Raw genomic sequence first — 23,181 nt, forward strand, 5'->3', positions numbered from 1 at the left:
AAGATCACTTTCTGAACCTGACTGGAGCCTAGCACTGGTTGGGTTCTGAGAGTCCAAGATGACCCCAAATCGGTTCAGAACCTTCAGGTTCTGAATCAGTTAATAACGCGGACCCATCTGTAGTATTAAATGGTTGATTTTTCTTGCATAAAACCAAAAGTGCAGAAAGCAGTAAGGCACCTTGGCTTTGAAGACCAATAGTGGCCTCTAGTGGCCAGACAGAATTAATCTTGGAAACTTAAATTTAAATTTGTCTTGATACATGACGAATTTGGGTGATTTGGTTCTTGTTTTTGCAGGTACAGTTATTGATGTATCTGGGGGATTTGTAGTTCATAGATCTGTTTATCTGGTAGAGTGGTAATATTCACATTTCTAAATGGGTTTTGTAATGAGTCTATGAGCCATACCTGTATATTAATTCTTCTTGGTTCTGTTATATTTGGTTTTAATGCATGTCATTTTGGATAGCTTGTGGTACTCTGAAATGGTGGTTGATAAGTTATAAAACTATAGTTTACCCTTTTGGATGTAATGAGGCACTGGTCTGTGGAAAAGATATAACTGAATCTGAGTGCAGAACGGAGAGGAGGTAGAATGCGACCACAGTGTTCACTTACGTGATTCCAAAACCATAGCTTGGTGTTGACCATGTGTGTCTTCTACCTTCAACTATGAGTTAAACCAAGGGTGTCCAACCTAAGGCCCATGGGCCAGATACAACCTGTGGAAACGCTTTATCTGGCTTTGTGATAATTGGACTCTCTTGTAGTTTGAAAACATGATCAAGATTTGCACATTTGCTTTTCTGTCATTTGCTGTTGATGAGTTCCTAGGCGAGAACTAAGTGTTTATTTCACTTGCTTAACAGTGTCTGTTCTTAATGTCATTGTTTCTGCCCCTCAGGTACCATGAATGCTATTTGGTCCTCTGCATGAAATGAGTTTGACACCCCTGAATTGAACCCTCTGTTGAACAGTTCAACAGGTCGGTCCTCAGCATCTGCGGAGGGTTCTGTTCTGGAATCCTTGCGGATACTGAAAACCACAGATGACAGGGTCCTAGTGTAAATGTCCTTTAAATAACAAAAAATCACCCCAAAATTGGATTTCCTACCTTCATGTGGCAAAACCTCACGGTTTCCAAGCCTCTCAGGGCTAAAAATAGCTTTAAAGACTCACTTCCAGGTCTCCCAGTGTTGCCCCAGAATGCATCGGTACAGAAAATAGTGTCATTCCATAAGATTCCATTCCATTCAGTCCTATGTACTGGCTGAATGCTGTATAGCTCTGTACTATAAAACGCTGGGCTGCACAGTGAATAAAATCTATGGATGCCGGGATTGGACTGTATAAATACACTAGAATTGTATACAGATTGTCTAAATAACGTCCCAGTATGCACATAATATTAGCAAGAGTGATTCTGTACTCTCTTGGTGAGGGAATGTTGGGTTAGCCTGGAATCCTGGACAGAGATTTGTAGTAAGTCAGGCAACATTATGGAATAATATCTGAAATGTCTGCAAATTTTGTTAAGTCTGCACTTGAAGAGAAAAGTTTAGCTATTTCTCTAAATGCACTTTGTTTAGATGGATCCTTTTGGTTTTATGTGCAGTAAAGTGAAGGCAACCCATTATCAAAATTTACTCTTAAAATTATTACTAAAGTGTCTGTCTAGCACCCCGGGAAAAGTGTAAACCCCTGCTAATTGGGTAAGAGGCACTTTTTCAAGTGGGTGCTCCTTTTTTTAGCAGGGGGAGTGTAACTGGCCCACCTCACCCCAGCACTGTCTGTTCTAGTGGCTGTCTGCTGGCATCTTTTCCTTGGCATCTTTTTAGATTGTGAGCCCTTTTGGGACAGGGAGCCATTTAGTTATTTGATTTTTCTCTGTAAACCGCTTTGTGAACTTTTAGTTGAAAAGCGGTATATAAATACTGTTAATAATAATCTCCTTTTCAGATATGAGACCTGAATGTGTTGCTTAGTGAACATGTCACAAGCTTTACAAAAAAACAAAACAAAACCAACTTCCACATGAAGGGAAGCTAAAGTAGAAAGGATGTTTGTATGTTTGTTTGAAGAATTTATATCCTGCCTTTTCCCTGCACATTCATGGCATTCAAGGCAGCTAACAACATAAAAAATACAATGCAATATACAGAATTAAAATACTAAAACATTAAAAATAAAACAATTAAAACAGTGAAACTGATCAAAATTCTGGATCCCATAAACAATTAAAATCATATTAGTAAAACTGCTAGCCATTAGTAAAACTGCTGACGTCAGCTGTCAAGCACCTTCTTAAATAAAAAGGCCTTGAGGCCCAGCTGAAAGGACTCCAGAGAGGGAGCTGTTCTTACTTCCGGGGGAGGGAATTTCATGAACAGGACACCACTACTGAGAAGGTCCTGTTTCTCGCCACCATCCCCTTCACCTCTTTCAGTGGGGGCAAGGTAAAAGGGCTCCCTCCGATGACCTAAGAGAATTGGATTGAATGTGTGGTAGGGATGGAGAGGAATATGGTGCGCTCGAGGGAGATGCAGGAAACTGACAAATGGCAGAAGGCTAACACCTCTCTTCTCCACATTGAAGATGAGAAACCGATGTTGGACTGAACTAACTCAATCTTTATTTTCTTTGGTTGGCTAGTATATCTTAGAATAACCTTTTCTGTAATTACTGGAAAGCTGTAACCGCGGTGTTATATTGTAGAGAAGAGCCATTGTGTATGAAGTGATCTGTCATCACTTCCATTACAGTGTTGTCTTTCAAGATCACAGTATGAGACTCAGCTGTAAAAACTCTCTTTGAATAGGAACTTGGCAAAATAAGAGTCTATAGCACTAGCACATTTCTTATCCAAATCTTTTTTTTAAATCACTTCCCAGTTTATTTTTTAAACAGAGAGCCGACTCAAGAAGTTAACTTATAGATACTGCATTCTGTTTCCTTAACTGCAGGGAGAAAACTTATTATCTTGAATCACTTCATAATTTATTGATCTTGGAAAGTATTGCAAATGATGTTCCTTAAATAATTATAAAGCTCAGTACTGGGAGAAAGTTGGAGTATGAAGTGCTTGAAGGATGAATTCCAGAAGATTAGTTGTGTTGGTTTGTAACAGCAAAAATAAGATGTCGTATTTCAGACTTTCTTCAGATGTTCTGACAGCATTTGGTTTTCGTCCAGAGCTCTTAATAAAATAAAACACATGCCCTTTTGATGTTTTGGAAAATGCACTATATGCTAATTTTGATTAATCTTGTGATTTAAATAAGGTTTTCCATGGAAGGAGTGCTTTTGTAGGGATGAATCTAGAGTAGTGCAGTCAGAGTTCCACTTGTGCACGCAGAGTAGTGCACACAGTTCCACTTGTATGGCAGCTTTCTTGGTCCATCGTCTTGATTGCAGTCCTCTGCATTCTCCAGGGTCACTGGCGCCGCCAGAAAGGCATGGGATGCAGAGGTGCAAGGGATCTGTGGAACTTGTGGAGTGAGCAGAAATCTTGGAGAAATGTCTTTCCATTTGCCTAAGGCAGTGTTTCTCAACCACTGTTGCTTGTACCACTGATGGTACTTGAGGTGGTGTTAGTGGTACACACAGAACCTCCAGAGCCCCGCCGCCTGTCAGCAAGACCAGCAACACAACAAGCAGTAGCAGGAGGCTTGGCTCCAGTATGCATGTTTTGCATGCTCTAAAAAGTCCTCCCATCCACCTGGAGCCTCTTATTTTTGTTTATTGTGTTGTGTCTGGTCTCTCAATCTGGAAGTAACTGGCGATGACATCATTGCCAGTTACTTCCATGTTGAAAGACCAGACACGTTTGTCCCCCACTGTTTGTCCACCTTTTGGAAGTACCACCAGGAGTAACTGCCTATGACATAATTGCCCGTTACTTCTGATGGTACTTCCAATAGGTTGACCGTATGAAGTAATCCAGTGGAGGACAATGGTTGAGAAATGCTGACCTAAGGCATCTTTATATCAACCTGCAAATTTGAGTTCCCAGGGACCCATGTTTGGATATAGAGCTAACCTGAAACTTTTGTTGTTCAGTTAGCCAATCTATTATGTTATCAGGAATGTAGGTATATTTAGTTTTTACATTGTGCAAGACATGGAACTTTGTTACTTGCCTGGATTTTATTAATCCATACTGTGAATATTTCTCCCCTTTAAAGCTTGTTAGACTTAAATCTGAATTAATGCCTTCCTAGCATTCCTAGACAACTTTGTCTTTCTTATGAAAGGGTACAGGTTTCAGAATCTGAGTTCTGTGCCCATTAGGTTGCAGTCACTACAAACTTGCCGTACTTGTCATACTGTCATACTGTTGGTGATCCCAAATAGGCGATAAATTCTCCAGTAGATCTAAGCACAAATAGATCTTCAGTAGATCTCCAATAGATCTAAGCACCCCACCACACCTTGTTTAGAGGCAACTTCTTAAAAAATATGAAGGTAAAATTCAAATGAAAGACCTTTTTGAGTATGGAGGAAGTGTATAGTTTGATTATATTATCTCCATATCCTTGGTAACCAGAAAATTTTCTGAGCGTATTATAAATCTAAGGCAATAATCAAGTTATGATTTAAATCCAGTCTTGTTGCCCTCAGATGCAGACTTTTCTGTTCCTTGCTTAATGATATCAGAAAGTCCATCAGGCTTGACAGTTTTTCCATTTAGTTTGTTTACCTGAAGGATAAGCAACATTTTTAATCCCATTGTTCAGTGATATGGATGTCCAGAAATATGCCTGTGGGTCTCTCCTTGTGATGTCAGTGATAATGGAAAATGCCCCTCATTGACCCCATGTAGAAGGTACATGGAAGGCTTAAACTGTATTTGAATCAATTTGTGCAGCAGTGGTTGTAACATGGTTAATGATTAAAGGTTGCATTATTGTGTTTACTAGAGATACTTTTGCATGCATTCGGAGAATCCTGTGCGCATGCCTAAAGTACTTCTGTGCATGCTTAGGATGCTGCCTATTTTTGCTTCAATTTACAGTCCCTTGCTCAGTTAGATGCCTCACTGTCCTTCATGCAGGTCAGCATTATGGCTTTCGTGGGCCCCATCCACTATAATAATATCAATTTTTTAAATTATTGTTGATATAACTTTAAGTTCATCAACTGTTTTTTAGATTTTAGGCAAAATTTAACATATTCTCTTGGGCCCTAAAAGTTTCATTTTTTTTCTGACGTGAGAAAACAATTAAAACATTTTCGTGGGCCCCTAAAAGTATTGTGGGCCCTAAGCACGGTGCCTAATGGATAAGTTGGCCCTGCCTTCTTGAGTGGGTTCTAAGGAAAAATGGGGCCGTTGTTGGGGGGAAAGCCAAAAATGTCATTGTGCAATCATGGAAGCATACTGTTCTTTAGAATCCAGCCAATGTCTGAAATCAGTAATGAATAGATCATTCCAGTCAATTCAGTGTATGAACTTCACATAAATGACTCTTATCAAATTAAATTAGCCTGATGTTTGTGATGCTTTATGTTAATGATAACATATCATCTATATCGTATGCCTAGGTGAGGTGATTAGGCATTCTTGTACATTTGCGTTGCTATAATATTCAACTTGAAGCATTAAAAATTGCAGCCATGCATTCCTAGCCATCAAGATTAGTAATATAGTACATATTGTCTGCCTGTATTTCATGAACTTGGGCATAGATCTACAGCCCAAATATACAGTTCCAGTATTCATTCAGAAAAAAACAAGCATGTGCCTAAGCCGTTGTGAAGGAAATTGGAGACGGTTTGAGCAGCTTGTCTTAAAAACTTGGCAATTGAAAGAGGACTGAATAGGCTTTCCATAACTCGCTTTTTCTTCTCCTGGGGCAACCGGTTTGTACCAGCTGCTTTGCAAGCTTTTAATGCTAAAGTCATTCCACAAATTTTATATGGCATCCCAGTATGGATGCCGGCATTAAATAACACAATTGAAAGGGTTCAATCCAAATTTCTTTACAAAATTCTCGGTTTACCGCATTGCGTTCCCTACGCAGCACTCTGCCTGGAATCAGGTCAACACAGACTGGAGTTACATGCATGATCCAGTTTTTTAAAATACTGGGCCAAAGTCTTTTTCAGGGCTGATCACGACTTGCTGCTAAAGGGGCTGTTGACAGATCCAGCGTTAACCCCTTGCCTAGTACTATTTCATAAAAAAACTCAACAGATGGGCCTTGAGGTTGATCTGCAAGGAGCTCCCTCTCCAGTGGTTATCACCAGACTTGTGAAAACCAGACTATATGATATAGAAAGGCAAGAGATTCTAAGTGCAGCACAGAAAAAATGTTCCCCTCTGAATTTTCATAAAATTACAAGTGGTCAACAACCAAAATATCTGTCCCTCCTAGTGCACGCCCTGGAGAGAAGGGCCTTTACCTTGGCACGTTGTAACGTGACCCCCTCTAATGACTTACATGGCAGATTTAGAAACGCCTCCTGGGAAGATCGTTTATGTAGCTGCAATTTAGGTGAAGTAGAATCATCCACACACATTATGTTACACTGTCCCAGATGTCAAGCACGAAGACAGCAATTTCTCTCTCCCTTGCTCCATGCTAAAACAGGGCATTCTGAGAAAGCTATAATTCAATTCCTTCTAGCAGGTGATGTAGAGCATACAACGCTCTCAGTCGCACAGTTCCTAAATTTGAGTAATTTGAATCAAGCCAAGCTTTCTGTAGCAAGTAATCACTGAGTACATTACATCTTTGGCAATATCTGCAGAGTAACTGATTGTTTTGTTTTTTAAATAATACATGTTTGTATGTAAAATGTATTGTACGTTTGTATCTGTGTGTACACGTAGGCGTGCACATATATTCTCTCTACGGTTTCCGTACAGAGTCTTCACCTACCAAATGTTTATGCCTAATAAAGGTTGACTTGACTTGAATAGGCTTCCAGTCAATAAAGGCACCTGCATAATTTGAAAAATCCCATGTCAGTATCTGCAGTAATTTATTTTAAATATTTGCAGTGACTGCCTAGAAAATTCCTCCTCTTTACCCCCTCGAATACTGACCTTCATTCTCTTTGCCCCTTGTAATACTGTCCGTCTGCATTAACTACTCCATTTGTATTACCACTTTTATTCCATACACTGCCACTCTTTTGCCCCTTGCCTTAAAAAATACCATGTACCTGTCAAAGTAACCCCCAGAATATATCCCCTGGGGGCTGGGATAAGAATAGGCCCTCAGTTTGGCTGTACTTGTAAGAGGCGACTAAACAGCCACCGGGTAGATGGAAGTCGATAGCCTGGGAAGGCAGCTCATCTGAGAGAAGGAAAACTCTGATCCCAAACCTCCACTGCCGTGTGGCTACATCCAGTTATGGAAAAGGCTTCAGGTGTCAACCTCGAGGCAAAATCTGGAGCCAGAGTCCCTGAGGCAGTTCATGGCTGAACACAGTCACATTCTGGCAACTCCTGTGATGCCGCTGGAACCAACCGTATTGACCTCTGCCATTCCATTGGACCATTTCAGCAATGTGGAGAGGGAGGATTTGCTGCATGGGAAACAGTCTGTTCTCCATATCTACTTTACCCAGGCTTCGCGCACTGGAGAGAACACTCTGTTCCAGAACCACCATTCAGAGCGCGATACCATAGTCTTTCGAGACTGAAGGATGCCAACATCATCATCATGTTAATGATGCAAGTTCCTCGGTGTTAAGTACTATATGCAATTCCTCGGCCATAAAACAGTGAAAGCCAAATGACATGACAGTCCAACCTTTATTTGTAACATGCCCTGAGTTCAAATGAAGGTCATTCATTCCAGGTGCATTTTATTTACACCTTCTGTAGTGGGAGTACTCAGTGTTCCTTTTCTAAGAGATAATTCTGGAATTGATTTGAGATCTTAAGGGTAAGCCTTGCTAATAAATGCCATTGTGTGATTTACTGACATGTGGCCTGCTCATTAAATGAGAGGTTCTAACTGTTAGTTTTCATTCTAAACAGCAAAAACATTGAGGAAAGGGAATCTTTTCTGTTTTTCAAGGTTATATGCATACAAAAACAAAATCGTTTTGCTGCTCATGAAACCATTGCGAATAGCTACTGAAGATGTATTCATGCAAAGGCTCACTTGATTTCCACTAAGTTAAAGGTTATAGGTATTGCTCCTTTTTTGTATTTTTTATACCAGTACTTCTCAAACTTTTTAGCACTGGGACCCACTTTTTAGCATGGCAATCTGTTGGGACCCACCAGAAGTAATGTCATTAACCTGGAAGTTGTGTCATGGCCAGAAGTGACATCATCAATTTAGGCTTCCAATCTAAGCCTCAATCAGCCACACAGTGCACTTATGCTGTTATTTTGCATAGCTCAGAATCCAGACATTCCAGCTTGGAAGTCAAAGCAGAATGCAGACTTGAACTCTTCTCCAACCACACAGCCCTCCCCCCTTTTCCAGCGTCCCATCTTCCTGTCTATTCAGGGCAAAGCACCATGCCTCTCTCCCATCAGGAGCCTGACCTGCCTAGCAGTTTTATACCCTGTATTTTCAGCTCTGTATTTTCAGTGTCAGCTGAGCTAGGTGCTACACGACCTACCTGGAATTGGCTCACAACCCACCTAGCAGGTCCCGACCCACTGTTTGAGAAACACTATTCTGTACTATCTGAATTGCTTTAAAACTGCTTAAAACTGTTCTGCAATTCAAGTTTAGGCAAGAGGTTGTTTATCTAGAGAGAAGTGTAGATTTAGCTAGTGACGTACTGTAGATTAAAACAACATTAAGTGGAAGCTGACATTCCAATTTTAACAGAGCAATACTTGTCTGAAGGTTGCATCTGATGTAAATGGAGAAAGAATGCCCCCTTTATGTGTCCTGCATAATGAGGAAAGGTATATGATACAGAGGTCTGAGCATCAGTCTCTTTTATTTTAATGATCATTTCATCACACTAATGATGAAAGCTTATTGCTGCTGGTGAAATCCCATCTAGTAGAACAGATGCAAATTGTGAATGGTCTTGTAAATCCTGGCTGTTTCCACCTGCAACCAAGTTTCATCTGCTCTGACAGGTTTAGCTATCTTCATAAACAAAATAAGCCACCTTGGGCATATATTTTGTAGCAGAAAGATGGAATATGCTTTATTTAACTAATAAAGCAGTCTTCCTTGGTGTGATTTAATGGCCTCTAAGCCAGGGGTATCAAGCTCATTTTCTACAGTGGATTGAATAGCATTTGTGGTGCCTGCTAAGAGCCAGACTCATGTCGCTAAGTAGATGCTGACCAGAAATGGGCATTTTTTTTTCTCACCAAGAGCTCATTGGCTAGAAATGAGAGAAGAAAAATAAAATGCAAATCTTGATCATATTTTCAAGATATGGGAGAGCTCAGTTATCACATGGGCCACCCTTTCAGCAGCCCCACTTCTGCGGAGGTATCACATCACTGCTCAGCAGCAGAGAGGAACGATAGAAAGTTGTGTAGGTATTAAGGTGGTAAAATACAGTTGGCCTACATCTTATATGAGGATTATCCTCTGAGGTTGGAGTGTAAAGTCCAGATCACTTATAAAGTGGGCCCTCGGTATCTGCAGGGGATCTGTTTCAGGACTCCCGTGGACAACCAATTCCATGGATAATTGAATCAGTGTGGGGGGCAGCACAGCACCCCAACAACTTAATGTGGGGGCCACACCTGGCCCTCCAGAAGTTGTGCGCGGCTCCTAGCCTTCTCAGAAGGCCTCCCAGACATAACCAGAGGCCACTTCCAGTCACATCTGGGTGGTCCTCTGGGACCCTCCAGCGGTTAACTTGGCATCTGCAGATATTCAAATCTGCAGATGCCAAGCCCACAGGTAAGGAGAGCCCACTGTAGTTGAAACCCCATTAGAGCCAACAAATATGTCTCTAAGACTAAAGACATGTGCGCGCGCGGGGGGGGGGGGTGAACAGCAGCTTCATTCTCCCTTTTCAGGTTTACTCTGGTACATCGAGTAAGTGGGCAGTCGCCTATGCTATTTAAACAATTGTTTTTGGGCAGTGGCCAAGCAAATAGACTTGAATTTGTGCTAGTCAATTGCGTATAAAAGACAGGCTGACTGTACTTAAAATTGGGAATGGTGTTCTTAAGTCTGTCACAGCCCAATCCTAACCTACCCTGGAGCAGGCAGGTTGGCAGGTCTATGCTGCATCCAAGGCAGGATTGGGGCTGAAAGTGGCTCAGCCCAGGGCAAGGGGAATCGCTTCCCCTTACCCTGGGTTAAGTGGCAGTAGCCCCAATGGGGCTACTTGGATCTGCACCACCACAAGAGATAGCACAAATCCGAGCAGCCCAGGACTACCCTGGGTTGCCCAGAAACAGGGTTAGAATCTGCTTAACTGTCGGTTCCTGGCCCCACATCCTGCTCCTGGCCTGCCCTCCCACCATCCCAAATACCTCCTCCCTACACCCCCGAGACATCTTCACTGGCTGAGCTGAACCAGCACATTCTTACCTGGCCCAGAGCTTGCGCCGGCACTGGTGGTCAGCTTTTGTCCGTGCGCTGGTCTGTCTCCCCCTTGCTTGACGGCACTTTTGCGACTCTCCTAGGCTGGTGCAAGAGACTTACATCGCCCAACACCCTCAATGTGTTTGCTATAGTAATCAAAGACAAGTATGTTGTCATTTGGCAAATTAGCACAGAAACATTGTACCAGTGCTGCTTTTCTATACTGCTAGCTAGACTTCTTCCAAAACTCTTCTGCAAATAAACTTTGTGTAGATGTTTAAGCTTGTCTACTGAGTGTACACTAGAGGGCTCTTTTTCACCATTTACCTTGAGTTCAGTTGCTGTCTGAATATGGCTCTCCTAAGTATGCTTTAAGTGTATGGCTCATGGAAGGACCCAAGAAAAGCAATAAAATAACCTTTCTGTTACTTTAAATATTGTCCATTTATTACCTGCAATATAATGGTCATAAAAACCTGGCAAGGAGGTGAAAACCGTTCTGTTCCCCTTTGTGCATTTCCAGGCTGCTACAGATATTCCGAATCTATGTCTAGTTAACGTTAGTTTCTACACTTGTTAACTTTATGAGATTCTTCATGATTTGAAACTCTGTGAGGGAGTGAGTGAGAAAGAGAGATGCTTTTTTCTATACATTTTGTTTTTGGTTTATTATAGAGTTGCAACCTTAATTTTGGCTCTTAGTGCTTTGGTTGTTTGAATTTTACCTTCATTATCATTGTGAAATAAGGCTTGCAACTATGAAACATGATGATTTATAGTCTTAAATCCCCCACTTGTGTTTAGAGGATGCTTCCATTCATACTGGGGGTGGGTGTAGGCAACTATCACTGATCTTCCCTTAATTCTGCAGCCCTCTGTGCTCCTTGCATTCCTGTTCTGGAAGATTCCCAGACTGTCTGGAATGAATTTTTGCAGTTCACAGGAGGCTGTTGCACCAAAACAAAGTTCATATCTGTGATCTCCACATGTTCCTTAGGATACAACCCAAGAAGCTTGTAAAGACACTACTTTAAGTCCTTTTGCTTCTTTAAATCTACCTGAAAGTTTCCAAAACCCTAAAGCAGTGGTTCCCAAACTGTGCACCAGTTTGGCGCAACAAACCCACAGGGACGCCATGGGATATCCCTGGCAGCCTCCTCTTCCCTGCTCTCCCGGATACCACCATCTTGTCCAGGCTGAAATTGCTTGATTTTTGTGAGATATTGCACTACTATGACAGAGAGCCAAGAAAGAAGGGCCTCGTGAAATTGGTAAGTTTGGGAACCGCTTCCCTAAGGTGCAGTCTACCAGATGTATAGTACTAATGGAAGATGATGCCTTTTAATTCAACGCCTATTCTTGCTTCATGTTTTTTGTATCTCCTCATGGCTCCACGTACTTCATTGGAATAGACTGCTCAGCTTATTAAATATTTATTAATTGGCAGCTGAGAAAATTAGAAGAAAATGCATTGCTAACACTGATTAGAGCGTACAAAAACAGTTGGAAATCATTTATTTGAATTTCGAAAAGCTTATGTTGGTGCTGTTGCTTGTTCCTTGAATTATGCTCATGAACTTTGAGTTTCTGTGGAGTCCAATAGAAGATACCTCTTTGCCTTTGATTATCTAATTGTGCACTTTGTGATTTTTTACATCTGTGAATCAGAGTATTGATTTATTGCTGTGACTTTTAAAGGGACATGAGAGATGGCTTGCGACGGAAAAACATATATCCTCACTATGCAAGAGATCGATCCCCACATAAGAGAGATTCTCCTTACTTCAGAGACTCGCCTGTCAGTCGACGAGATTCTCCTCACAGCAGATCTGGTTCCAACGTCGGCAGCAGGAGTTATTCACCCGACCGAAACAAAACCTATGCCTTTCATCAATCCCAGCATAGCAGAAGTATGTCATCTTTACATAAAATAAATATTTCCTAACCAGGTAATACCAGGCAAATGATGAAAAACGCAACACCAGTGAAGTGAAATTGGGTTGTATCCTAAGAAACTTAGTTATAGCTAAGCACTATTTGAATCAATCAGGTAAGTTAGTTGTGGCTATCTATAGTCTTGTTGTTTATCAGTCTGATTCAGTATTGCACCCGCACTAGGCAAAAACTGAACCAGCAGCATAGACCACAGATCCAAGATTACTGCTGAATGCTATCCCAAGCACACACCAGAGAGAACTACCCCCATCAGATACAGTGCACCTTGTTGTCAAGTAAATATGTACAGAATTGCACTATTAGGTTCCCTAATTAAACCCAACAAATTATTCAGCTTAGAGCTGTATCCAATCCCAAGCCAGTGCTGGTCTACTGTGTGCTGTCTGGGAGAACTGTCACTTAAGTGCTGTTAAGGCACTTCCCAGAGGCCAGAATAATGGAACCACTGGCGGGGAGGCCAGTGTGGATGGGCGCTTGACCACTGCACCAGTTGTTGGAATCCCTGGAGCTATCAGCAGTAAGTTCCCCACTGAGCAGCAAAGAGGTATTCCGGAGTGGGAAGGGGGCGGAACTGGGCAGGGGGGGGTGGGGTGGAGGGCGATTCAGGCTCAGAAGGGGTTGGGGATGATGCTGCATCCTATCCCCACTCCTGTGCCTGAAAGCCCTACATGGGTAGACTTGGATCTGCACTAGTGATTGACCTGGTCCCAATCAGGGACCCGTTATAAATTCATAACTATCAGACCTTGGATTTCACAGAACTGAAAAAAATATCCTGCTCATGGAAATTACTGCACAATTTAAAAATGTGCAGTAAAACTAATTCTTAAGGTGGGGGGGGGGGAGAAAAAACCAAAGCCAGAAAAAGGAATAGGAAAATCATTTAAAAGTAAAAGAAACCCATAAGAGAGTCATTGAATGGGAAAATGAAAATGTCCCTTGGCATTTGAAAGACCATGGAAAAAATTATAGGAATAATGTAAAATTCTAACTCTCCTTCTCTGGGTATATTGTTTTATACCTTCTAACTATAACACCTCCCCATCATTTTAATGGGTCCTGTACTGTCACCCAATCCATCCTTCAATAATATTGGGATTATTTTCATGTACAGTGACTGGTTGCTCTTCCTCTGTGTGTGAGTGTTGACCAGTTGCAGTGCAAGGTATATCTTGGCTATAGCCTGTCTTTAACACAGTTCCCATGTATTCTTAAAGTTACCTTGGAAGCATGGACTTTATCTGGTTTTCTCCAGGTGCTTAATTGGAGAACTAGACCTTTTACATTCTTTACTGACTGGTTTCAAGACATAAGAAGGCCACCTTCTACCAGTCCCATTTTTGAGCCAAAATTGCTACCACTCCATTCTATGTCTTCTCCTAGTCAACAAGGCACCCCACTTTAGTTTTTTTTTTTTCTAGCTGGGAAAAATACTAAATCGGATTATAATTCATTCTTCTGTCCAGCAAACTAGCTCACCTTGAGGCTCCAGGTAACATACTTTGAGTTTTTCCTTGATCAGATTAACAAATAGGACCAAAAGTTAAGATTCCTTTCTTGGGATACAACTTAATAAAAATGGTATGACACTATGAGATTTCAGCCCATCTGTCTCTGCTCAGAGCATCCCTTTGCAACATGGGTGAAGAACAAAATGGCAGAGTAGTGGAATAGTAAGTGCTGCTAGGAATGGGGAGGGCGTTTTTGTTGTGTAGTAGTCTCCAGTTTGGAGACCGCTGCTCTAGAGGAAGAGTAACTTCAGATGCATACGCAAGGTTCTTTCTCTCTTCCTTCATCTGTTTGCTTTAAAAATAAATCCTAATCTTTTCTGTGTTTCTCTTCTAAATTTTGTTTGTGATTGGTCTTGTTGTGAGCTGAGCGTGTCATCTTATTTACTTAATCCTACCCTTTTTTTCTAGAAGAGCTAAACATACAGGAGGGCTCCCATATTCGCAGATCCCATATCCATGGATAAGTGATTCCATGGATATGGGATTCACTTATCCATGGATTGGGTCCGCTCACCCCCTTACCTCCGGAGGGGCCTCTGAGCTGAGCAGAGTCCGGGGAAGCCCTGGGGAGGGGATTCCCTGGGACCATGGAAATGGGCGTTTGCCTATCTGCAGTTTCAGCTATCTGTGGGGGGTTCCAGAACGGACCCCCCGCAGATAAGAGAACCCACCTGTATTTCATTTAAACCTCTGAACTTATGAATAAATTGGCTATAATCTTCTGCAGTCCTCTTTCTCTTGGGTATTCTCTCTGAACATGCATTTTTAAGATCAGTATTGATTTTTCTACCCATGGGGTACATTGTTATGTCAATTAAGGAATGGGAAATTCAGTATTATCCTGTTCTGGGTCCTTTTGCATAAGAATGTGTAAAGATATGGATTGCCTTCCCGGATCAGATCAAAAAATTCCATCTAGTCTTGCACTGTTTGCAGTGGAGATTGGCCAAATGTCTCCAAGAACCTTATACGTTGCCCCTGATTGTAAAGGCTATCCCTCACCCTCTAGAACAGGGGTTTCAAACATAAGGCCCGGGGGCCGGTTGCGCCCCCCGGAAGCTTTCTATCCAGCCCTCAGGCTCTCAGAGGTGTTACAGCTGAAATGGCAGCCCATGTGAAAATTGGGCTTTTCCAAATCTTGAAATATGATCATGGTTTGCATACTTTCTCTTCTGTCATTTGCAGTTAATGAGTTTCTATATGAGAACAGGATCTGATTTCTGGCCATTAGCTGCTTAATGATGTCACTTTCTACTTAATGACATCACTTCCGGCCCTCAGCTGGAGCCCTGAATGCTAACTTTGGCCCTCTTTATGAAACGAGTTTGACACCCTTGCTCTAGAAGGTGTGTTTTCCTGAAAATGAAGGTTTTATGTATGAATAACCATCCATCCACCCACATTAATTAATTGGACCAGTTCTAAGGCTGTCTCTGTTAGTGGCCTTCAAAAAACTGTGCAGCAATAAATTCCATAAATGTGGGTGTCTTGTGAAGAGATGTTTTTTGAACCTACAATCAATCCAATTTCACTGTATGCCTTAAGAGTTCTAGCATGTATTCTCACCGGTAGCTTCTCTGTACCATTCTCAATAGTATACAGCTTTGTAATATTTGCTGAACACTACATGCTATCAAGCCTGCTTGGAGCAACGCTCCAACCCTTCAATCATTTTAGTTGTCTCTTTTTGTACTCTTGTCATGCTGTGCTAGATTTTGTGAAGCTGAGTGACCAGAATTATACAATCTGCTTCAGTTACAGGCATAAACTTTATGTCTGTGTATTGCAATGCACAGTCTCATCTGTTTAGGAGGAAAAGAGCTTGCAAGGTTTGGTAGAAAAAATTAAAGATGTTTGTGAGTAGCAAAGACTGACTTAGTGATTGGTTTATGTGCTTCTGGCAAGAAAGCCTGCTGTCGTTCCTCATTTTGGACTGGTACCACATTATTCTGATCTTTAGAAGCCCAGGATTTTGTGTAATTACCTTGCTACAGACAATTACATGAGAAAGTTTTTTACGTTCTAATTAGGATAATGAGGTCCAGGCTGGCTAGTCCCTGTTTGGACTAGTAGCGTGCATATTTTCCCAGCCTAAGGCAATGTAGTTATACTAAACAAAGGTTTAAAAACTGAAATAGAATGGATGGTTTATCCATAATGGTAGATCAGTACATTTCCTGCCTCTCATAAATTTTCAGACATGAAATACTAGTGATGCCACATGATCAGTCAGTAATCCTTGCTAATTGGTAAATGATTTAAAAGATTGTGCTGTCTGTTAAGTACGTCGTGGCATGTTTTGACAAGGACATGCACCCACAGTAAATGAGCATGCACTTTGGTACTGCTCACAAACCACCTTCTCCTCTTGCCATCCTTTTTGTACGCATTGCAGGTAACCACTGTCTCTCTGAACAGTGCTGCAAACACTTGAAGGAGCTTTCTTATTCCCGCCTCCTCCTTTCTTTAGTTCAAAAACTTTTTTCCTGAAACTATGCTTTCTCTTAACCTTCTTGCCTGCAGATTCCATGCCTAATAGTCCTATGGTGGTCTTACTTCCCTCCACCCATAAGAAGCAATCATTCTACCTTCTCAGCTCTTCTGCCCATGTTAGCCACAAGGCACTTCATACCCTTCAAATGATATTGCCACAGCTGCAAACCATATTTTGTCTTGCTCACCTACTTTTGCCTGTGTTGTTTTACATCAAGCAGCAAGTACTGTGGGAACTGATATGTGGTCACAAGTTGTAGATATTGATGATCTTGGGATAAGATATAATAGTGTACTTTTGGAACTGCTACTTGAAATAATAAAGTTCTCATTGGAAGAAAGGAAAGATGAAAATGAAACCATCAATCTAAGCCACACAACCAATATTTACAGCCAGACTTATCCAGGCAGTTCATTAAAACCTGATTTTTTGATTGCAAGTAAGAGTTGCAAAACCCAGAATTTAAATAGTATATGAAAATATATAAAAAGAAGGCACTCTGCAGATCAAAAGACTAACAGGTGTATGAATGGCACTTGTAGGAAATCACCAAGACAAAATTCAGCATGACAAAACCAACCTAAGAAGCATATCCAATAACTACACATGCAAACCCCACCCCATCCCTTTCAGGGGAACCTTCCTAAGTTCCTCTTGAGCTTTTTAGGAAGTGGGCAAAAATTTTATGCTTGGATAGTCCAACTTACTGCCTCTGAATCCCATGTGGTTAATTAACACACACTCTTTTCCAAAGGCTTCTTTTTTTTCTACAACCATTCGACTCATAAAATTCTAACTCCATTGTCTGTGTAGGTAAAGAGAGACCCTCATCTCATTCTTTGAAAACATCAAGAGAAGTATCACCCTCCGGAACGACAGCAGTTCCACCCTCAAAGGTATGTTGTTAGTAGGAAATAATAATTCGAAATGCAGAAAGTCTAGGTGGCATCCAGTTTATTTGGGACTTTTGTTAATATGTAGAGATTTTCCTTTCTTTAGTATTCAGATTTTAATTTGTGGTATGAATTCTAAAAATGTTATTAGTATGTTGGTGAAGTCTTCTGTGCTAGTTTCAGATTCTTGTTTATGGACAATCCTAGTTAGCATTAAGCATGGTTAGTATTGCTGCAGGTATAATGCTACACCATGGTTAAAGCAGGCCAAGGAAGGGAAGGGAAAAGTGGTTTGGGAGAAAAAAGGTAGTAGTGGGAGGGTTGAGAGCATGTTAAACCCAGTAGCATGCTCCTTATTTCCTGTGTTTAAAAGTTTAGGAACGTCTATCTTTGCAACAAACTATAATCTACTACCTTTGTATAATCTGTATAGTGCACTTGATTTGTTCAGTTTCTGAAAAATCAGACCGGGTCTTTTTCCCAGTTCTCTTTAACTTAGTTTTGAAATAGTCTCTAATATGTTAGTCTCTAACATTTGTCATCCAGGTGGTAAGGTTTCAAGCAGTATTCTGGAAGTACTAGTATTGATACTCCTTTCAGTTTCTCGAAATATATTTTAGCATGCACAACTTTACATTAACCCACACAACTTCGGGCATATATTCTTTTTTTCATTAGGCCGCAGACAAAAGCAGCAGATTATCTGAAAAGGAACTTGCAGAAGCTGCAAGCAAGTGGATAGCTGAGAAAGACAAAGCAGATGGAAGCAGCATACCTGAAATTTCAGACTTTCACGTAAGCAGAGTGGAAGTTGTACTAATAGATTCCTAAGTTATTCAATTTTTATTTTACTGCTAAAGAAGTGATCAGAGAGAACTCAGATCTTGACTCATGATTGAAATCTGTGACTGGTATTTCAACCCAGCATTTTGGCAGGAGATACCACTGTATCTTTTACTGTTCCTATACCGTAAATAGATTTGATAAGTTCACAGTTTTGCAAATATCTTTAAGCAAACTTCGGTTCCTGCATTAGGTTTGTGCAGGATTGGATCTTTAGGATCCAATTTCCCTTTATTTAAGGTCCTTTTCCTTAAGGCCAGCATGCTCCATAATTGTTCACATTTCGTTCATTTATGTCTTAACTAATAGAAAATTAATATCCATATTAATGTTAATTGGGAGAAATTGAGCAAAGGTCTGTCTCTCTGGAAAATAACAGGATTTATAATGCACAGTTAATTAAGTCAGGGGTCTCCAAACCCCAGCCCGGCGACCAGACGCGGGCTGCAACGAGCCTCTATTTGGCCCGCGGCCAGCCTCTGATCCCCTGAGAACCTCTGGCCTAGTTGACCAAAAACAACCAGAGTTTTACTTGTGGGATGGGAGAATGGGGGTCTATTTAAGTGTGTGTTTTATTTCTCAGGCTGTGTTTATGCTTGGAGAATTCCTGAACATTTGAGCCCATTCATTCATTCATTCATTCATTCATTCATCTAAGTTCCATCTTGTATGTACATATACATGTATTATGTGTATGTATGTATTTATATAAATTTTATTTATATATTTTATTTTTCTGGCCTTCGGCACTATACCAGTTACTTGATGCGGCCCTTTGGCCGAAAAGTTTAGAGACTTTTAGAGTTTAGAGTCAATGGCTAAGATCTGACAGATGGAATGTTCTGGTGAGGGAGCAGTGCCACTGTGTGAACCCTACTTGTGTTCGTGTAATTGAAGGTTCAGCCCTGTGATTCAAAACTGCCTTTTTTCTTTCAACCCTACCATTCACTTAATTCTTTTTTCAGAATCTTGCATGTTTTGTTCAGTGCTTAATTTTTTTAAAGTTTTTATTATATAATGCATAAAAATTTACAGAAGAAACAGTTACCTATAAATTATGCAGTTGTCAAGTAGAGTAATATTGTATCACATTTCATTTTAAAAAATTATATGGACAAACAGCATGAAATTATTATAGTAAAAAAGTTTGTAAAGAAATTGATTTTATTTTTCTGTTAATGTTCCCTCCTTTCAAGTTTCCATAATATGAGTTCCACCCCCCGATAGCAGTCAAGGCAGATAATTAGCAACCACAGACCTGTTATATACCTAAACAACATTGTCTTAGGATCAGAGATAAAATAATAACCTAAGATACCCTGAATGAAGACAAATACAAGTTGGCCTTCCTTATCTGTGGGTTTGGGACCCATGTATTTAACTGAACTCATGGATTTAACTGAGGGCCTCACTGAACTTCCCAGATGTAACTGGAAGTCTGAGAACACTTCTTGTCAGAGGGGCCCCATGTGTTCTGAGGTACGGGGAGGCCATATGTGGCCTCCCCACGCCTCAGAACACCTCTGGACATGACCAGAAGGCACTTCCAGTTGCATTCAGGAGGTCCTCCAAGCCTCCACCCCTCAGCGGATCTTAATATCCGCAGGTTTGGTATCAGTTTGGGGTTCAGGAACGGATCTCCAGCGGATACCAAAGACCAACCTGTACTTCGTTCCAGAAACAGTCTCCTTGACGGTACCTCCAAATATATATATTTGTATGTGTACCCACACACTCACACTCTGGTTCTGCTTCTGTCAAGGTGCATCAACAGCTCTAGCACTTGTCTGTTGTTAGATACATTTCAGTTCTGATGGTGTCAAGCACCATCTATACCAGGAGTGTCCAAACTCAGGCCCAGGGGCCATTTCCAACCTTGACGGACTCCCAATCTAGCTCACGGGGAGCCCTCAGTCTCCAATGAACCTCTGGCCCATCGGAGACTTACTGGAACCTGCACTGGTCCAATACGACTGCACTCAGCATGAGGGCCAACTGCTTGACCTCTTGTGCAAGCTGCAGGCCAAGGGCTCCTTTGGCTGCTTGCTGTTTCACATCTGTGAAGCAGCAGTGTCAGCAAAGGAAGACCAGCCTTGCTTTGAACAAGGCCTTTTACAGGCTTTAAGCCATTGTGAGACCTTCATTCATTCATATAAGTTCAATCTCTAATACATGCATTTATGTAAATTCATGTAAATTTATTCAAATTTTAAATGTAAATTCTTTTTTTCGGCCCCCACACACTCAGAGAGATGATGTGGTCCTCCTGTCAAAAAGTTTGGCGTATACTGTTGCTTTAAAAAAAAAAAAAGCTGTCCTGAGGACTACATTTATATTCTTGATTATTTTGCCATGACCACCTGGTCACAGAGTTGATTTATTAGTGTTTAAACATCTTTAAAGCTGCTTCCAAAAGGGTTGGTGACATACCCAAGGGCCAACTTATCAATGTTGTGCTCGTTCCCTGCTCTGAAGAGTGAGAGGATGGCTGTGTGATTGACATGCACCAACTTATCAGCACTGTGCAAATCCAGAACAGGTCTTCCCGATTTTGATTTTGGGGGTCTCTCTAAATTCTATGAGTGCTATTTCAAATAAGGTACATTGTTTATCTGGATTGTGTCAATTTTCTTTTTGGTTTCTTTTTTCTCTTCTTTCTGTCCGTGGCCTCACTTTGTAATAAAATTGTAATGTCCTGAAATTCCTGAAATATGTACTAATTACTGTCACAATTAAGATACTGTACATAGTCAAATATATACAGAGTTGTTCAACTGTGTATGATACTGAATTCATAAGACATTTCAAAATCAATTATTTTGCCTAACTTGCACAGATCATGTTGTGGGAAATATATGAAAACCTATCAAAAGAACTTTTCTGCCTGAGAATTTTTTATAAAGCTTTTGCTGTAGCCACATAAAATAACTACTCTATTTTTCTTAAAGGCCGGATGCTCAGAACAGTTATATGCTGAACACCATGAAGAAACAGGTGCCCATGTAACAGACAATAATGAATTGTTTGAAGACAGCCAGCGTGTCATTCGCTCCAAGGCAATTGCTGCAAAGACAAAGGAGATTGAACAAGTAAGGCATGCTAGTATATAGAAATATATATAGAGAGAGTGAGTTAAATTGTGTTTTTCTTTTGCTGCATGTCTCCTTAAGGCTTCTGATAGTGCTTTACATTTTCTTAAATTCTAACTTTAGAATATAGGTAGAGAGTGTATTTAAAATATTTAATTATTCAAAATAGTTGCAAAGCATTCCTTTAAGTATGCAGGAGATCTTGTTTATCTGCTTCTGGTGATACTGTACCTAGTTCTTGCAAAAAAAGCATGTTCAGTGTATTGATAGCCAGATAGGAGTGATTTAAGTATCGTTGGCAGCTCCACTGCTGCTCCCGTGGTGTTTACATACAGGACATGTGGCAAATGCTACGTAGATAAAAATGAAGAACCTGCTAGATCAGGTGACTGAAGTTGATCCTTAGAGTTGAACTTGTGAGGTTCCGTTTGCTTCTTAAGAGGAGCAGGACCTCTTGGTTGGGAAGGAAAGGATCAGCAAGCATGCATTTTAGTGCCTCATTGCTGACTAGGGATTTTCCTAGAGTATGGCAATGATGATTGTTGCTGTAAATACAGGAGTTGACGACTACAATGTGATAGTTTTGTGAATATCTACTATCCCAATAGCAACTGTTGTAATGAGAATAACAGAAGCTGCCTTTACGCTAACACAGCGATTTGCAGCCAGTGTGCTATGATGCACTGGTGTGCCGCAAATGGTCTGCAGGTGTGCCATGGGAATTTGGGGGGGAGGGTCATTTATTATTAGGGCCATTGGGGGACGTTAGCCCCCACCAGCAGCATGGTGTGTCTTGCCAATGATCAAAATTAGCTAATGGTGTGCATTGACAATTTTAGCACCTTGTCAGTGTGCCCTGAGATGAAAAAGGTTGAAAATAGCTACACTAAGAGAAGGTTGCAATGGGGAGATAACATTTCCTCTACATTGCGCACTGAAATACTTACTGTTAGCTCTAAATTTGCACGTTTTTGAAATACCACAATTTACAAATGGATACTGGAAGTGCAATTTGCACGGCTTATTTTTGAAATAGTGTGTTTTTCAGTGCGAGACTTTGCTGCGTTGACGTACCATGGCTAACTTGTTCACTTCCATTGTGTGGCCAGCACTAGTATAGAAAGCAAAGTGTGCTTATTGTCATGCACGGATCATTGCTCTCCTGAATGATTCACTCTCCTCAAGCTCTCTTTAATGCAGAGGATTTGATGCAAAGCCTACTGCTCCAACCTGAATAATGGTGAGCATGGAGGAAGGAGTATCTGTAAATTTCTAGCCTGCTATAAACTCTGTTTACCTTGTCAGTACTACTGAATGAGATGGCGGGAGCAGGGTTGTGGGTTTTATTGTTTTTGGTGTGGCTGGTTTTGTTTTTTTTGGACAAGTGGAGCAACAGTCCCTCTCTCATGAAAAGTTCCCCCCTCCAACATGTGACTGGCCATGTGAAGGCTGTGTGTACCGAATGAGGCATGATTGAAGGAGGCACCGGCTGCCAACCTGATGAAGTGGCTGAGAATACAGCACTCGTAGCCAAGGAATCTGCATGTGATAAGCTTCCCACTATTGTAGGTTAGAAATCAAATGGATGAAATCAAATGGATTGATTAGCTGCTAATCAACAGCTTTTGCCTAGAGCAGTGTTTCTCAAACTGTGGGTCGGGACCCACTAGGTGGGTCGCGAGCCAATTTCAGGTGGGTCCCCATTCATTTCAATATTTCCTTTTGAATATATTAGACAATGCTATTATGGTATGTGGCTGCATTTGGGGAAATGTCACAGATCTGTACGCTTAACAGACTATTGTGAAGATGCTTTTAACAATGATAGTTAATGGGACTTATTCCTGGGTCGGTGTGGGTAGGATTGCAGCCCAGGATTATTAAAAATTTTCCTGCTTGATGATGTCACTTCCGG

At 41.0% G+C, this 23,181-nt stretch overlaps 1 protein-coding gene across 3 annotated transcripts in view; it reads left to right on the forward strand.

The window, feature by feature from the left end:
* PPHLN1 (periphilin 1) overlaps positions 1-23,181 on the forward strand; it is a 49,983-nt gene that overhangs the window by 14,485 nt on the left and 12,317 nt on the right. For all 3 annotated transcript variants that reach the window (XM_066633109.1, XM_066633110.1, XM_066633111.1), the window contains 4 exons: positions 12,179-12,390; positions 17,255-17,337; positions 18,013-18,129; positions 21,126-21,266. In XM_066633109.1, coding sequence (XP_066489206.1) covers positions 12,179-12,390; positions 17,255-17,337; positions 18,013-18,129; positions 21,126-21,266 — 553 coding nt within the window. The remainder of the gene's footprint in view (positions 1-12,178; positions 12,391-17,254; positions 17,338-18,012; positions 18,130-21,125; positions 21,267-23,181) is intronic.

Source organism: Tiliqua scincoides, chromosome 7, assembly GCF_035046505.1.
Source record: "Tiliqua scincoides isolate rTilSci1 chromosome 7, rTilSci1.hap2, whole genome shotgun sequence".
In the NCBI taxonomy this organism is placed as follows: domain Eukaryota; kingdom Metazoa; phylum Chordata; class Lepidosauria; order Squamata; family Scincidae; genus Tiliqua; species Tiliqua scincoides.